At 41.5% G+C, this 12,923-nt stretch overlaps 1 protein-coding gene across 8 annotated transcripts in view; it reads left to right on the forward strand.

Annotated features, from left to right (window-relative positions):
• The first annotated feature begins 205 nt into the window (after positions 1-205).
• CAMK2D (calcium/calmodulin dependent protein kinase II delta) overlaps positions 206-12,923 on the forward strand; it is a 168,193-nt gene continuing 155,475 nt past the window's right edge. For all 8 annotated transcript variants that reach the window (XM_042469915.1, XM_042469917.1, XM_042469919.1 and 5 more), the window contains exons 1-2: positions 206-367; positions 1,821-1,915. In XM_042469915.1, the coding sequence (XP_042325849.1) occupies positions 303-367; positions 1,821-1,915 (160 nt within the window). In that variant the 5' untranslated portion in view covers positions 206-302. The remainder of the gene's footprint in view (positions 368-1,820; positions 1,916-12,923) is intronic.

Consider the following 12,923-nt stretch of genomic DNA (forward strand, 5'->3'; position numbering starts at 1 on the left):
GGAAGGGAAGAAGTTTGGAGGAGAAGCCCGCCTCTGCCTTCGCTCTGGCTCCCCCCACAAAGACACACACAAGACACACAAGAGACACAAGAGTGGCAAAGAGGGAGGGGGATAGGAGGAGGAAGCCTCGCCCGGAGGAGGAGGAGGAGGAGGCGGCTGAGAGGAAGAGGCAGCCCCGGCAGCCCTGTCGCCACCTTCCCTCCCTCCCCCTCCTCCTCTTCTTCCCGCCCTTCCCTTCCCTTCCTCCGAGGCGGCGGCGGCGGCGGCGGCGGCGGAGGGAGCGGGAGCCAGGCGGACTGAGGATGGCTTCCACCGCCACCTGCACCAGGTTCACCGACGAGTATCAGCTCTTCGAGGAGCTCGGGAAGTAAGTGGAGACTGGCCTCGGAGGGAAGGAAAGAGGGAAGGAGAGGAGGAGGGAGAGAAGGAAGGAAGGAGAGAGGGAGATAAGAAGCAAGGATGTAAGGAGGGAGAAAGGAAAAGAGGAAGGAAAGAAGGAAGGAGAAGAGGGAGAAAAGGAAAGGGGAGGAAGGAAGGAAGGAAGGAAGGAGGAAGGAAACAGGGACAGAAGGAGGGAAGGAAGGAAGGAAGGGAGAGAGGAAGAAAGAAGGAGGGAGGGAGGAAAGGGGACAAGGGGTCATTTTGACGCCTGGGAGGAAAGCACCCTATTTTTGTTTTAAAGGAGGCGCAATGTGTGTGTTTTAAAGAATGCTCCCAATGAACATGGCAGACCCTTTCCAAAAGAGCCTTGGGAAGAAGGCGTGTGTTCGGGGTCTGATCTCTGCCCGAGGCCAGAGCTTGGCACCGAGGGCATGGCGCCCCTAATCCCCTTTGCCACTCCCGGAGGGCTTTAACTGCCCTGGCTCAAGGCTATGGAATTCTGGGAGCTGGAGTTTGTTGTGGGGCCCAGAGCGGAGCCAGACAAAGAGTTAAAGCGGGGCCAAACCAGGTTATTTCTCCAGTGTGGATGCAGCCTAAAAATTCCCAGAATTTCATAGCATTGAACCATGGCAGCTCAAGTGGTGTCAAACCAGATTATTTCTGCAGTGTGGATACAGCCTATGAGAGTCCTGCTGGAGAGCCACATCTGAGGACACTGAAAAAGACAGCCACCAGAAATCTGTGGGTGGTATAATGTACACCATTCTATGCTGGAGATCTCTGCTGTTATGGGAATGGAGTGCTTGGCATTCAGTGGACTAGGTCTTGGTTTCCCCTTGCATTTGCCTATCATCCAAAAAGTGCCACATTTTGTTATTTAAAAGATGTGACAATGTTTGAGGACTGTGTTATAAACAGCCCGGGTGCTTTCTCTGCCAGGGAATTGTAAATGAAGGCTCCTGCCCAGAACTGCTTCTATGAGGATTTATTGCATCCTACCCACTCCAGTGAGGCGAGAGTGTTTATGCTTAAATAAATACAAAGTGCCATGTTTACAGGAGGAGCAGAGGGCCTTTTGTTTACTCAGTGCCATTTTTGTGAAAATGCTTTCAGTCACAGGAACAGATCCAGTGACTCTGAGTAAAAGAATAGTCAAAAAATGTACCCAACACCTGCGAAAAACCATAGAGGATTCTTGCCTGTCGGCGCTGCCACTTGTAATGAGATGTGCATTTAACAATATGGCTTAGGCTTGCATCTTAAATACTCTTCACTGTTACGGTCCATCCAATTCAGTCTCAATGTCGTGTTGTGTTCATTTCCCTGCCTTCGGTATCCACACTGTTCAAATCAGCTGCTGTTCCCAATTTTTAGATAATGTTTCTTGAGGAGCCCGCTCCCAGCTGACACTGATCTTTCTCTGGTGTATTGGTTTGCAGGGGGGCTTTTTCCGTGGTAAGAAGATGCATGAAAATCACAACGGGACAAGAATATGCTGCCAAAATTATCAACACTAAAAAGCTGTCAGCAAGGGGTGGGTATTTCCCCAAGCATATATATGGTCTTGTGTGTAATGTGTATTAAAATGCATTGTGGTGTGTAAGCAGATTGACTAGAGGAAGTAAAACGGAGGACATCTCTTCTCTTTCCCTCAGTGGATTTCTGTGTTTTGGAAGAACAAATCACCCCATAGATTGCCTGCAGTACTAGTTAGATGAACTATTTGGAGTTGTCAGCTTTACATTATCTCTATTACGTTTTGAGGAAATGCCTTTTCTCGCTTGCTGGAGCTCCCAGTGAAGAAAAGGAGGTCAAATCTTAATAGAACCACACTCTCCTATTTTATTTACACATGAGCTCAGGCATATTAACAGGGAAATGTCCTGCTTCTCTCACATTTGGGGCTAAAAGGCTGTCTGATTTCATCAGATGATTTGTGAGCTGTGTCTATAGTGATTTTTTTTAAATCACTTCATTTAAAACAACATAACATTTTCCTTCTTTATGACTTCCAGATTTGCCTCCTTATTTCATAGTACATATGCAAGATCCATTTTTAAACTCATAGTGCTTCCTTCAAAATATACAGGCAGATTCCACTTCTCCCAAGGAAGTCCTATTGAAATGGGTGGATGTTGCACAAGATTCAGCTTCCTGTTGTTTTCAGGAATGCTTCTGCAGGAACATTTCCCATTGGATTACATTCTATATGTATACATTTGGCTAGTCCAACTAATGAAAGTAGTCCTTATGGTGTTATGTTTGCTCTTGGTAAATCCACCCTGATGTGCTCCTATAGGGATGTTGAGGATTACGGATTATTCTCTGTTAACATCTGTACTTTCATGTTAATTTCTGGCCTTTTTGCAAACATGGAAATGAACGGAGCCATTTTTTCAGCCTGCAGACCTTTGGTTTGTGCCCTGAATTTTCTTTTTAACAGATTGGCAAAAAAACATAGGACAAGCTTTTGCCTGCCTGAGCTCTTTTCTTTTTTATGGGCTAATTTTATTAGTGTGTTGTTTTTGCACACACTGTGAACCTCTGATGTAGGCATGACAGTTTAAAAGAATAGTGTTCTTACACTGCCATTTGAAACCTGACATTGGCAGTCTGATTTAATGCATGCTTGTTCATGAGAAGGGCACAGAAAGTTAAATGGGAAGTGTAGCCTGATCCTATACATGTTTTCTCAGAAGTAGTTTGGCTAGAGGTGGAAATAGATCCACTAGCTTAAGATGCGTTTTGAAGCAACTGTGTCTAGAACATTAGGTGTGTGAGTGTGTCTGTTTTGGCTGGTGTGTGCAGTGAATCATAGAGTTGGAAAAGACCACAAGGGCCATCCAATCCAATCCCCTGCCATGCTGGAACTCTCAATCAAAGCATCCTCGACAGATAGCCATCCAGCCTCAGTTTAAAGACCTCCAGGTAGCTGAAGTTGTTGCATTTTAACTTCAGCTACCTAATACCTTTAAAGTTTTCATTTTAATTAACCCACATGCTATGCAAGCTTTATTGAAAATGGTTGAAAAGTTATAAGGCTTGCTAGATCAAACTACTTTTGTGGCTGCAATATGCAGTTATTAATCAGATGGGAATCCTGCTTGAATCTTGCATTCTATATTCTTGATATACCGAACAAACAATAAGAAATTTCCAGGACATTTTGGAGACTGTCTGAACTACCAGAATATATACGTAGCTGCAGCTAGGTTGGATGTAGACAATAAGAACTATACATACGAAACATCACAAGCCCTATTCAGTTTTATATGTAGTTTTAATTGAATTTGAGGAAGTAAATCTAAAATGACCACCTTATGAATGTGCCCATTCCATTAACCCCCCCCCCCCCAATATGATCAGGCTGCAACAGTTAGTCCTTTGTATCTGTGTTCATACCTTGTGCCAGTAGTCCACAGTAGCCCTTCTAGAAGTTCCTGTCTATATGGCCAATTGTCGTTAGTCCCAGGAGTTGGAGTCCAAAAACATTTGGTCCACAAAGTGCGAGAACAACTGTCCTGTTATCATGTTACCCACTGAGTGACCTTGAGCAAGCCACATTCTCTCAGCTTCAGGGGAAGGCAATAACTCACCTTCTCTGAACAAATCTTACTAAGATAACCCCATGACAGGGTCGCCTTAACATCGCCTTAAATTGAGAATGACTTGAATGCACACAGCAACAACAATAGAACAACATGTCACACTCCTCAGTTGATGGGAAATGTTTCATTCACCATCCACACATGGAAGGCAATGAGAGTGGAAATGAATGGGAGATGGAACTAAACTCATCCTCGTTTTTCTCATCTTTTTCTTCCTTCTCATATATTAATTAAAGTCACATACAGAAAGGGACACTGTGGCTCACTGGTTAAGAAGCTGACTCTGAGATGATATGAAGAGCCCCAGCTTCTGTCAACCTAGCATTTCAAAATTTATTTATTTATTTATTTCACTTCTATGCCATCTTTCTCCCAAAAAAGGGACCCAAGGTGGGTAACAAGATAAAACATTATTACTGAAAGCATGTAAAAGTGCAAGTCAGTAAATAGGTATTACTTTCGTGGGAAGGTAACAGCGTTCCATGTTCCTTGGCATTTAGTCGTTCAGAAGAAGAAAAAGAGATAGAGGAGCAGTATTTCAGTTTTTACCTAGTGGAGAGTAATCAGAAATGATGTCAGCTGTGATAATGTATATTTGTTTACCTTAAGGCACATGATTTTTAAATTGCTACTCAGTTACTGCTTAACTTCTAGCCACATGCATTACATTTTTTAAAATGCCCGACATTGTTGGTACAAACAGTGTTGATCTGTAAGTGTTTGCTTTATAGATCAGTTTCTAAGATAGCTTGTTTGTAAGCAACTGGTAAAGACAGTAGAGCAGAATTAAATACTCACCCTCTGAACTGGAAGAAAAAGTAAAGTGCAAATAAATGAATAACCCTGGCTTGATGTCCTGATATGTGATGTGCCTGTTCTTGAAGGCCATCTCGCATAATAGATGAACATCACTTGGTTCTTCCAGATGTGATGTCTCTCATATGAGTGTGAGAAAAGACCCACTTTCAAAATATTTTATTTGAGATGATATGAAGAGACAGGAAAGTCCTAGCTGCAGTAGTTTTCTGTGGATTTTCCAGGCTATGTGGTCTCATTTTGGAAGAATTTATAATTGACATTTCTCCTGCATCTGTGGCTGACATCTTCAGAGGGTCAGCCACAGATGCAGGCTAAACATCAGGAATAAATTCTTCCAGAACATGGCAGAATAACCCAGAAAACCTACAGAAAACTATGGACATGGGACATGAAAGCCGTTGACTTCACCTAGCTGCAGTGTTTGGGGCTGTAGCCATCACAATGAGCATGCATCTGTGAGGCAGCCCTTGAATATTGTGAATTTTATCAATGTGCCAGGAGCTTGTTTTCCCTTGTTTTATATTTCTAATATATACATTAGAAATCACATGGGTAAATAAGTGTTCTGGGTTTGGTTTTACACCTCTAATCTTACTTTTGATTTTCCTGATATCATTGTGTGACCTTTGTAACACCCAAGCATATTTTATTTCGGGCATTTGTATCCATAATCCTCAGAATGTAACAGGTTGTTCTGGTGCATCCAGTTTGTGGATCTGTTGCTTCTTTGGTGCTTCCTGCTCTTTACACCATTTGTTGTTGTTGAGCTAATGAATACAGTATTTTTATCTTTTGAAAATACTGTTAATGGCATTAATTCACAATTTAATGCTGACAAACAGAAGAGCTGCTTTGGTAAAAAAAATTCCTTTCAATAAAATAAGAGTATATGTGTAAGATGATTGCTACTAGCATAACATTCTGTGGAGCATATGCATTAAACATGTTTTATAAGCCAAATTCACAGTTGCTGGTGAGAAAGGACAAAAGGTAGTGTACTTCATTCTGCAGCACCTTTCTTGCCCTATCCAACTATTCTCCTTTTGTCTCCACTGATTCTACTGTCCCCTAATAGTTACTTTCTCCTCTTTTCATTTTGATTTGGTTCTCTCCACTTTCTGTTTACCCCTTCTCTCTCCTAATCTCCTGTTTATTGTTCAGCCTCTCCACCTTGCCTCTTTTCTCTTGTTTCTTGTGAGGAAATAGTGCTGAGCTTTTGAAAAATGCTAGCTGAAAATGAGTTGCTTACTCTAATCAATATATTTCTCTCTTTCCCTCTGAATAAAATGGAGGCCATAAGAACAGGGAACTCACTCTTCCCCTTTTTTTCCAGGTGGAGGTGCTTGGATCTGAACAGATCGAATCATTCTCTGCCATTACATTTTACACAGTAGCTTATTCGGGCCTCATTCTTCCTCAATTCTTCCCCAAATCCTCTGATCTACTGTGTAGTTTCAGGAACCGGAAAGTGGTAGTGGGGTGTGAGCCTGCTCCGCTTCTTGAAATGATCAACAATGAATATAATGAACTCAGAAGAAAGGTATCACAGGATGTGCCTTCCCTAAGACTGAACTAAACACCTTTTGCTTGTGTAATCAGCCTTGGCTTTCAGGGGTTTCTCCGCATGGGTGAAAAACACTGTACTCACCCCAAAGTTAGTGCTGGCACTCCTGACAATGTACAGCTACTTTTGGAGAGGATAGATGTTTTTCTGCCCTTATTCCAACTTTGTTCCAAATTAAGCAAATTTGGGGAAAATCCCAGTGTTTTCCGGAAGCCCAGCAGTGACCTTGGGTCATTTTGGCATGAGGACAACTGGATTGGGTCCAATTTGGCCCAGTCCAGTTGTCCCTATGCCAAGAGCCATGTCATCCCCTTTCTTTGCAATGAGCAGCACAGAGAAAGGGGATGTCCTATTATGGAAGGCACCACCACTTTGCAGGCAGGAGCTCTCTGTAAAGCTTGCCCAACATGCTGCCACTTCTGCTGAGGACAGAAATGGGCACCCAGACTCCTTCTGTATCACATGTTTGCAGAAGCAGTGGTGTGCTAGACAGAGTTCCTGCCTATGAGGAAGTGACACTCTGAAATTGGGGATGGGCCAACCTGGTCAATGTGGTCTTGGGCCAGCTTGCCCATGTTTTCAACAATGTGGTATTGCATTGGATTCAGCTTGGTCCGTGTGATCACTATTGTGGTCAGTTCAGGGCATAATACTCCAGACTGGCCCCAGATTAAACAGCCAGTGTAGATGCGCCCCCAAGAAGAGCCCTGTTGATAAGACCAAAAGTTCATCTAGTCCAGCCTCATAATCCCCATGATGGCCAGCAGATTTTTCAAAAACAGAAAAAGTACAAAGGTAATTGTACTCTTCCACTCACCATGTAGCTGATAACAATCTCAGCTAATAAATCTATCCTCTGTGATTGGCCAATCCTAGTTACTTTATGCTTTAAGGAAAATAATAGCTTACCTTTTAGCTCAAGAGCCTTCTGCTTGGCCATTATCTGCATGGCATCCTTTGCTTCTGGAAATATCCCATAGAGACATGATGGCATTATGAATGAACACTCCTAGTCTGTGGAAATTTGTCAGTTCAATGGGCTGAGGTCCTGCCCCATCTTCTGTTTCTCATTTTATCTAAGTACTTGGTAGACCTGCTTTTTCTAGACTATAAACCAGGACCTTTGGGAGTTTTGGGGGCATAAAGTCCATGTTTCTTTTTATTGTTGTCTACAGATCCTCTTAGGAGGCGAGTGGCTGCCCTTTCCTACTGCTAGTTTTTTTTTGGGGGGGGGGGGTCAAAACAAACAAACAAACAGCTTCATTTATTTACCTCTTCATACTGAAATAGCAGTGTCTAAGCGGTTTACAACAGTAAGCTAATAACCCCCAACAAGCTCGGTACTTGTTTTAGCAACCTCAGAAGATGCAAGCCTGAGTCAAGCTTGAACCCTTTTGCTGGTATTGAACTTGCAACCTTATGGTTTTGAGTGAGTGGCTGCAGTACAGACATTTAATCACTGCACCACCAGGGCTCTTTTTCAGTAAGGGGCTGAAAGAGGAACTGGTGAAGAACATGCCTTTATCTATAATTGTCTATAATTTAATAAGGAAGAATATGGAAACCTCACAATTTGATCACCAGAATAGCTTTAGGGCTGGAAATCTTCTAGTGTTTCCCAAAGGTTTTCATCATCAAGGGGTGGGGGGAAGCAGATTTTGGTACATCTGTGTAAACAGACGGCACTGAACAGGAAAGGTTCCTGTTCCAAAGATCCTACAGTTTAACTGTCAACATGGAGGGAAGACAGGAGACAACAAATGCTGTTGTACACATATGCTTAGCTTAATTATGGAACATAACTCTTTCTCCAGGCCAATCACCAAGGAAAATACAGTTTGCACTTACCAGGGTGGTGCTGGATAGCATGATGCAGAAAAGGATACCTTAACCTAGGTCTAAGAACTGGCATCTTTTCAAACAAATTAAATTTGGAGGACCCTAGCTGCAGTGCTTCTCAGATTAGAAAGTCAGGGCTTCAGAGTGGAAATCACACAGTGCATGAACACAGTGAGCTTTCTTGCAAGTGTAAAATGAATATCTGTTTCTGTGTCCTGTATTCCTTAGACTAAGAAAAGAAGTTAACCAGGCAGCTGCTTTGTTGGTGCATGTTAACTAGTTGATGAAACTGACATTAAGTCTGTTGTTGTTTTTTAAAAAAAGATGTGTAATTTACCAAACAGTATTATGACTCATTATATTAGTCTTCTTAAACCTCAACTTCTCTAGATTTTCTGGTCTACCCTTCCCATGATCTTCATCATAGATTATGTTGGTTGGACCTGATGGTGGTTGCAGTCCAAAACAGCTGGATTGAACCAGGCTGGCCAAGGCTTCATAGGTTGTTAAGAAGAACCTTGGAGGACCAGACTAATAGCCTTTCTAGAACAGTAACCTATTTCGTGCAGTCGTCATCCTTGTCCATTAGGAACCACAAGTAAATCACATGGGGAATTTATTCTGCTGGTGTTCCTCACAGCTGGTATTCAGAGACTTATGGCTGCTCTACTATAAAGCTGCCATGAAAAGTATTCAGTCCTGAATTTTAGTTTGCAATCAGTTTGTCAGGGGATTCCCAAGCTAGAAAATCTCACATGTGCCCTAAAGTCTAGCAGTGCTTTAGAAGTCTGGCATTACAGCTTTGTCGTGCAGACCCCATCCATCTTAACCCATCCAAAACACAGGCCCCTTAGTCTTCAATCTACTAGCGGAAGGGTATGAACAGTTGAAAAGTGGCTTGTTCTTGGCATTTTCTGTTGGTTTAAATTAATCAGTTTTCATCACGGTGATGCACTCCTTGTGTGTAAATCTGAAAGCACAGCCAATCCAAAGGCGTGATGTACAGTGAGGTAGGTAATATGCAGCTAGTGAACCACATGCACTATATGTCCATATTTGGTGTTCATAGGGATGGGAATTCTGCAGACCAACAGTGATGTGGAACTCCCATGCCTGCTGAGGCTCAGTATAGCCTTAAAACTCTGCCCTCCCCCCTCCATGGTGCCAAAATTCAGCAGGAAATCACCACAGTAGCATCAAAACAAGCATTTCCTGCTTTTGTGTGTATGTGGCTTTTCTGTTCCCTGTTAATTCTGGGCACAGTGGCATGCATTGCAGTCTTCAGAAAGTCGAAGTAGGGAGCAAAATTGGCCTTAAGATATACCCAGAAAGAAAAGAAGTGTAATAATAAATGGATAACATATAGGTAACATAGAAATGATGAATTAAAGTATTTATATACAAGAAATAATTCAATATATTTTTAAAAAACCTAAAATGTGGCTGCGATACACTGCCTCTACCCTACAGTTCCTAGGTGTCATTGTGCGTAACTACATACCCTTTGAAGGCAAAGGGAAATGAAGGAAGTTGCCCATTCTCCAGGGCCACTTGCAGTTGCCAGGCTATTTTCAATTTATGTGGAGGAGAATTTTCCCACCTCTAGAGAAAATTATGCTGGTATTCCACTAAATATTGTACGCCTTGGGCATTAGATGTGTCTGACGGAGAGTGCTAAATTTATTGTCACTAAAGTTGGGTAGAAATAATTCATTCTAATATATTAAATTAAATCTGAATTGTGTTCCTGACAGCTGGTGGATAAATTGTCCACTAAAAATATCATATGATTTCTGTAAAGCCAGTTCCATTTATTCAGCCATTGTTAAATGGTGCATCTGAGGAGTGTGTAATCACTGCCATTAAAGGATGAATTATCTTCCCATCCCACCTCTCCCAAAGTGGCTTTCACTAATTTTCTGAAGCTAAATGTGCTGTCCTCTCCAGTATATTTGTCAGAGATACTGCTATGGGCTTCTTTACAGGTTTTACTTAATGAATATTCTTACCTGCCTAAAAGGCAATCAGTGCTCAACATTCTTTCTAATTGCCAGTGAAATAAAAACAACCTCTTTAAATAATCAGCCTTTTCTTCCACATTAGACTTTTTTTTAATCAGGAAGGTACATGGAATAGAGACTTCCTTTACTCCTAGAACAAGCTAGGTTCTGGGCTATCGTCTTCCTAAAATATAAATATATTTGGTTATTTGAGAGGTGAGAATGTTCACAGATGGCTAGCCACATTATGTGGTTTATCTACTTTATTGTTATTAGTTGTGGCTTTCTCCAAAACCTAGAAATTGTAGCCACTATTTTTAGAAAAATTGCAGAAAATGTTTGTGCTATGTACCTTAAATATTGCTTTTTTTAAGGGGAAAGGAGGGCAGAAGAAAATAAGAGAGAAAGAGTAGAAAACTGTATTTAAAAACAAAAACAAAAGAGTTTTGGCAGAAATGGATGAAATCTGCAAGACTGGTTGCTTCTTTTGAGGAGATCAGGACCATTGTCCTATGTTTTAATGGTTACTTGTTATGAAAATAGCATACACTATAGTGTTGGTCCTAGTTAAGAAACCTGCAACACCTGGGGAGGATAGGTGCACTGTTTTCTCTTTCTTTCTTTCCTTCCTTCCTCTTATGTGGTGGTGCTGGAAGGAAATACTAAAATGGAGGGGAAGGAGGAATAGCATTTTCTTCTCCTTACTGGTGCATTGTGAGAAATTTGCAGAATTTCAGAACAATAAGTACATGGGGCTGCCCTGTCAGGTTGAATGACAAATAATTTTAGAGTACCACTTGTTTTCTGCACAACAATCACCAACATCAGAGGAAGTATAAGAGGACAGTGGTGGATGTTGATAGTGAAGCATATCATGGCAGAGACAGAAGAATAGCCAGCATTTTCTAAGCAAGTACCCCATGCTACCCCATTTGATGTTCCATTGCCCCCACCAAAACATTACTGTTTTCTGAAGTAAGAACTAGTGTAAAGCACCAAATACTGGGTTGGTGGCAGGTGAATTTTACACTGATGATACTACAGAATCATCTGTGGTATGTGAGGGCAAGGTGCTAGGTTATGGTCAGTGGAAAGTCTGTGTAGTAACTGTTTTATCAAGGTAACAATTATTTTAAAAAGATTGTGATTGGCAGGCTGTCTACATGTGTAACAAGAAAATACTATTCTATAAAATCCTCTCCCTTGCTTTAAGGAGCATAATGTTTCGTACTCTTAATAGTTGCTAGTGGCTATGCAATAAAAACTTGACCAAATGTGGCTTCCTAAGCCCCAAATGAGCTAGCTGGAAACTTCTTTTCTGTTGCCTTTTCAGATGTTACACTATGACTATTGTAAATCCAAGCCTTGGCCCTGATTTAGCAGCAGGTTTGCCCTTTTCCTGTATGACCATTTTCTCCAGCCTGTTACCCATTCTCTCCCCTCATCCCCAGCAGAAAAAAGACCATCTAAGTGCATCCGTGGTTTGTGGTATTTTAGCAGGTTTTTTGTATTTCAGGAACACTCTGCTCCTGAACAACAGGAAGCTCCAAGATCAACACAATCCATGCCTGCACTGAAATGTTGGCTGTCGTGTGGTCCTAAAACCATGTGTTCTGCAGAATAAGAGTCTGCATAGCTACTATCAGATAGTGTAGCAACCAAGAGGAAGTTAGTCTGAGGTGTTGAAGTCAATTCCTCCGTGTACAAACTGTATGAAATATGTAAATAGAAGGGCATATTTTCATTAGGAGGAGAGCATGTTAACAACTGATCGCCAGTTGTTGATTTTGAGTTCTAAGTGCACACCAGCCTTAATATGCCAGCTTCCCATCCCCTTTTGTTGTTTTCATGATAGACTAAAGCTGGGGAGGACAATGAAAGTCACAGTCTCTTCCTGTAACCTAAGAGCACCTGCTTTGTTCACAGCTTGCTGATCTTGACAGAAGGCCAAAAAAAACCCACTTTCACAATTTTCTCTGCAAATATAGCAAAATGAATGCCTGTTTTGACTCATTTCTTCCTTTGAACATTGTTGAATGCTTCAGTGAGAAACGTCTCCTTTTTACATCACTACCTGCTAACTTTGCATGAGCAATTTGAGGATTTTAAGAGTTATACTGAAGAGCCACCACACCCTTTTCCTTCTTCCTTGGACAGTTGTAGAATGTATCATAGAAATATGTAACAAATCACCTTCTTGTTTCACTATTTTACTTTAAGTTAATCAGGCTTGGAAGTTAAAGGAAACATCTGCTTTGGGTCATAGGGACCCATAAATCCAATCTGTCAGTTTATCCTTGGATGTATTGTGGAACCATCCATGCGTGTTTATTTATAGGTGTATATTTATAACTCTCTTCCTCTTCATGTAATCCCAGTGTTACTGAAGATCTTTTGTGCAGCAGAATCTGTATACATAATAATAGCAGCTGTAGTGCATGTTGTCTTTTGGGTAGGATAATTGAACTGGTTAGGTTTCTTGCTTCCCTTTGTCATTGTTGTTTTTTTGCTAGAGGCTGGTCATTTGTCTTGCCTGCAAAACCTTAAGAAAAAACATTAGTCTCTCCGAATGCTTTTAATTCCAAAGTGTTTGTTTCTGTTTCTGTTGCTGATTGAGTTCAGTGTTCATAAAAATAATATTAACTGATCGCTTTTATCTTCCAGATAAGAACTGGGTGTTTCCCTATTAAAATTTAACTAACAGGCCTTACT

This window comes from Sceloporus undulatus, chromosome 5 (assembly GCF_019175285.1).
Source record: "Sceloporus undulatus isolate JIND9_A2432 ecotype Alabama chromosome 5, SceUnd_v1.1, whole genome shotgun sequence".
NCBI lineage: Eukaryota > Metazoa > Chordata > Lepidosauria > Squamata > Phrynosomatidae > Sceloporus > Sceloporus undulatus.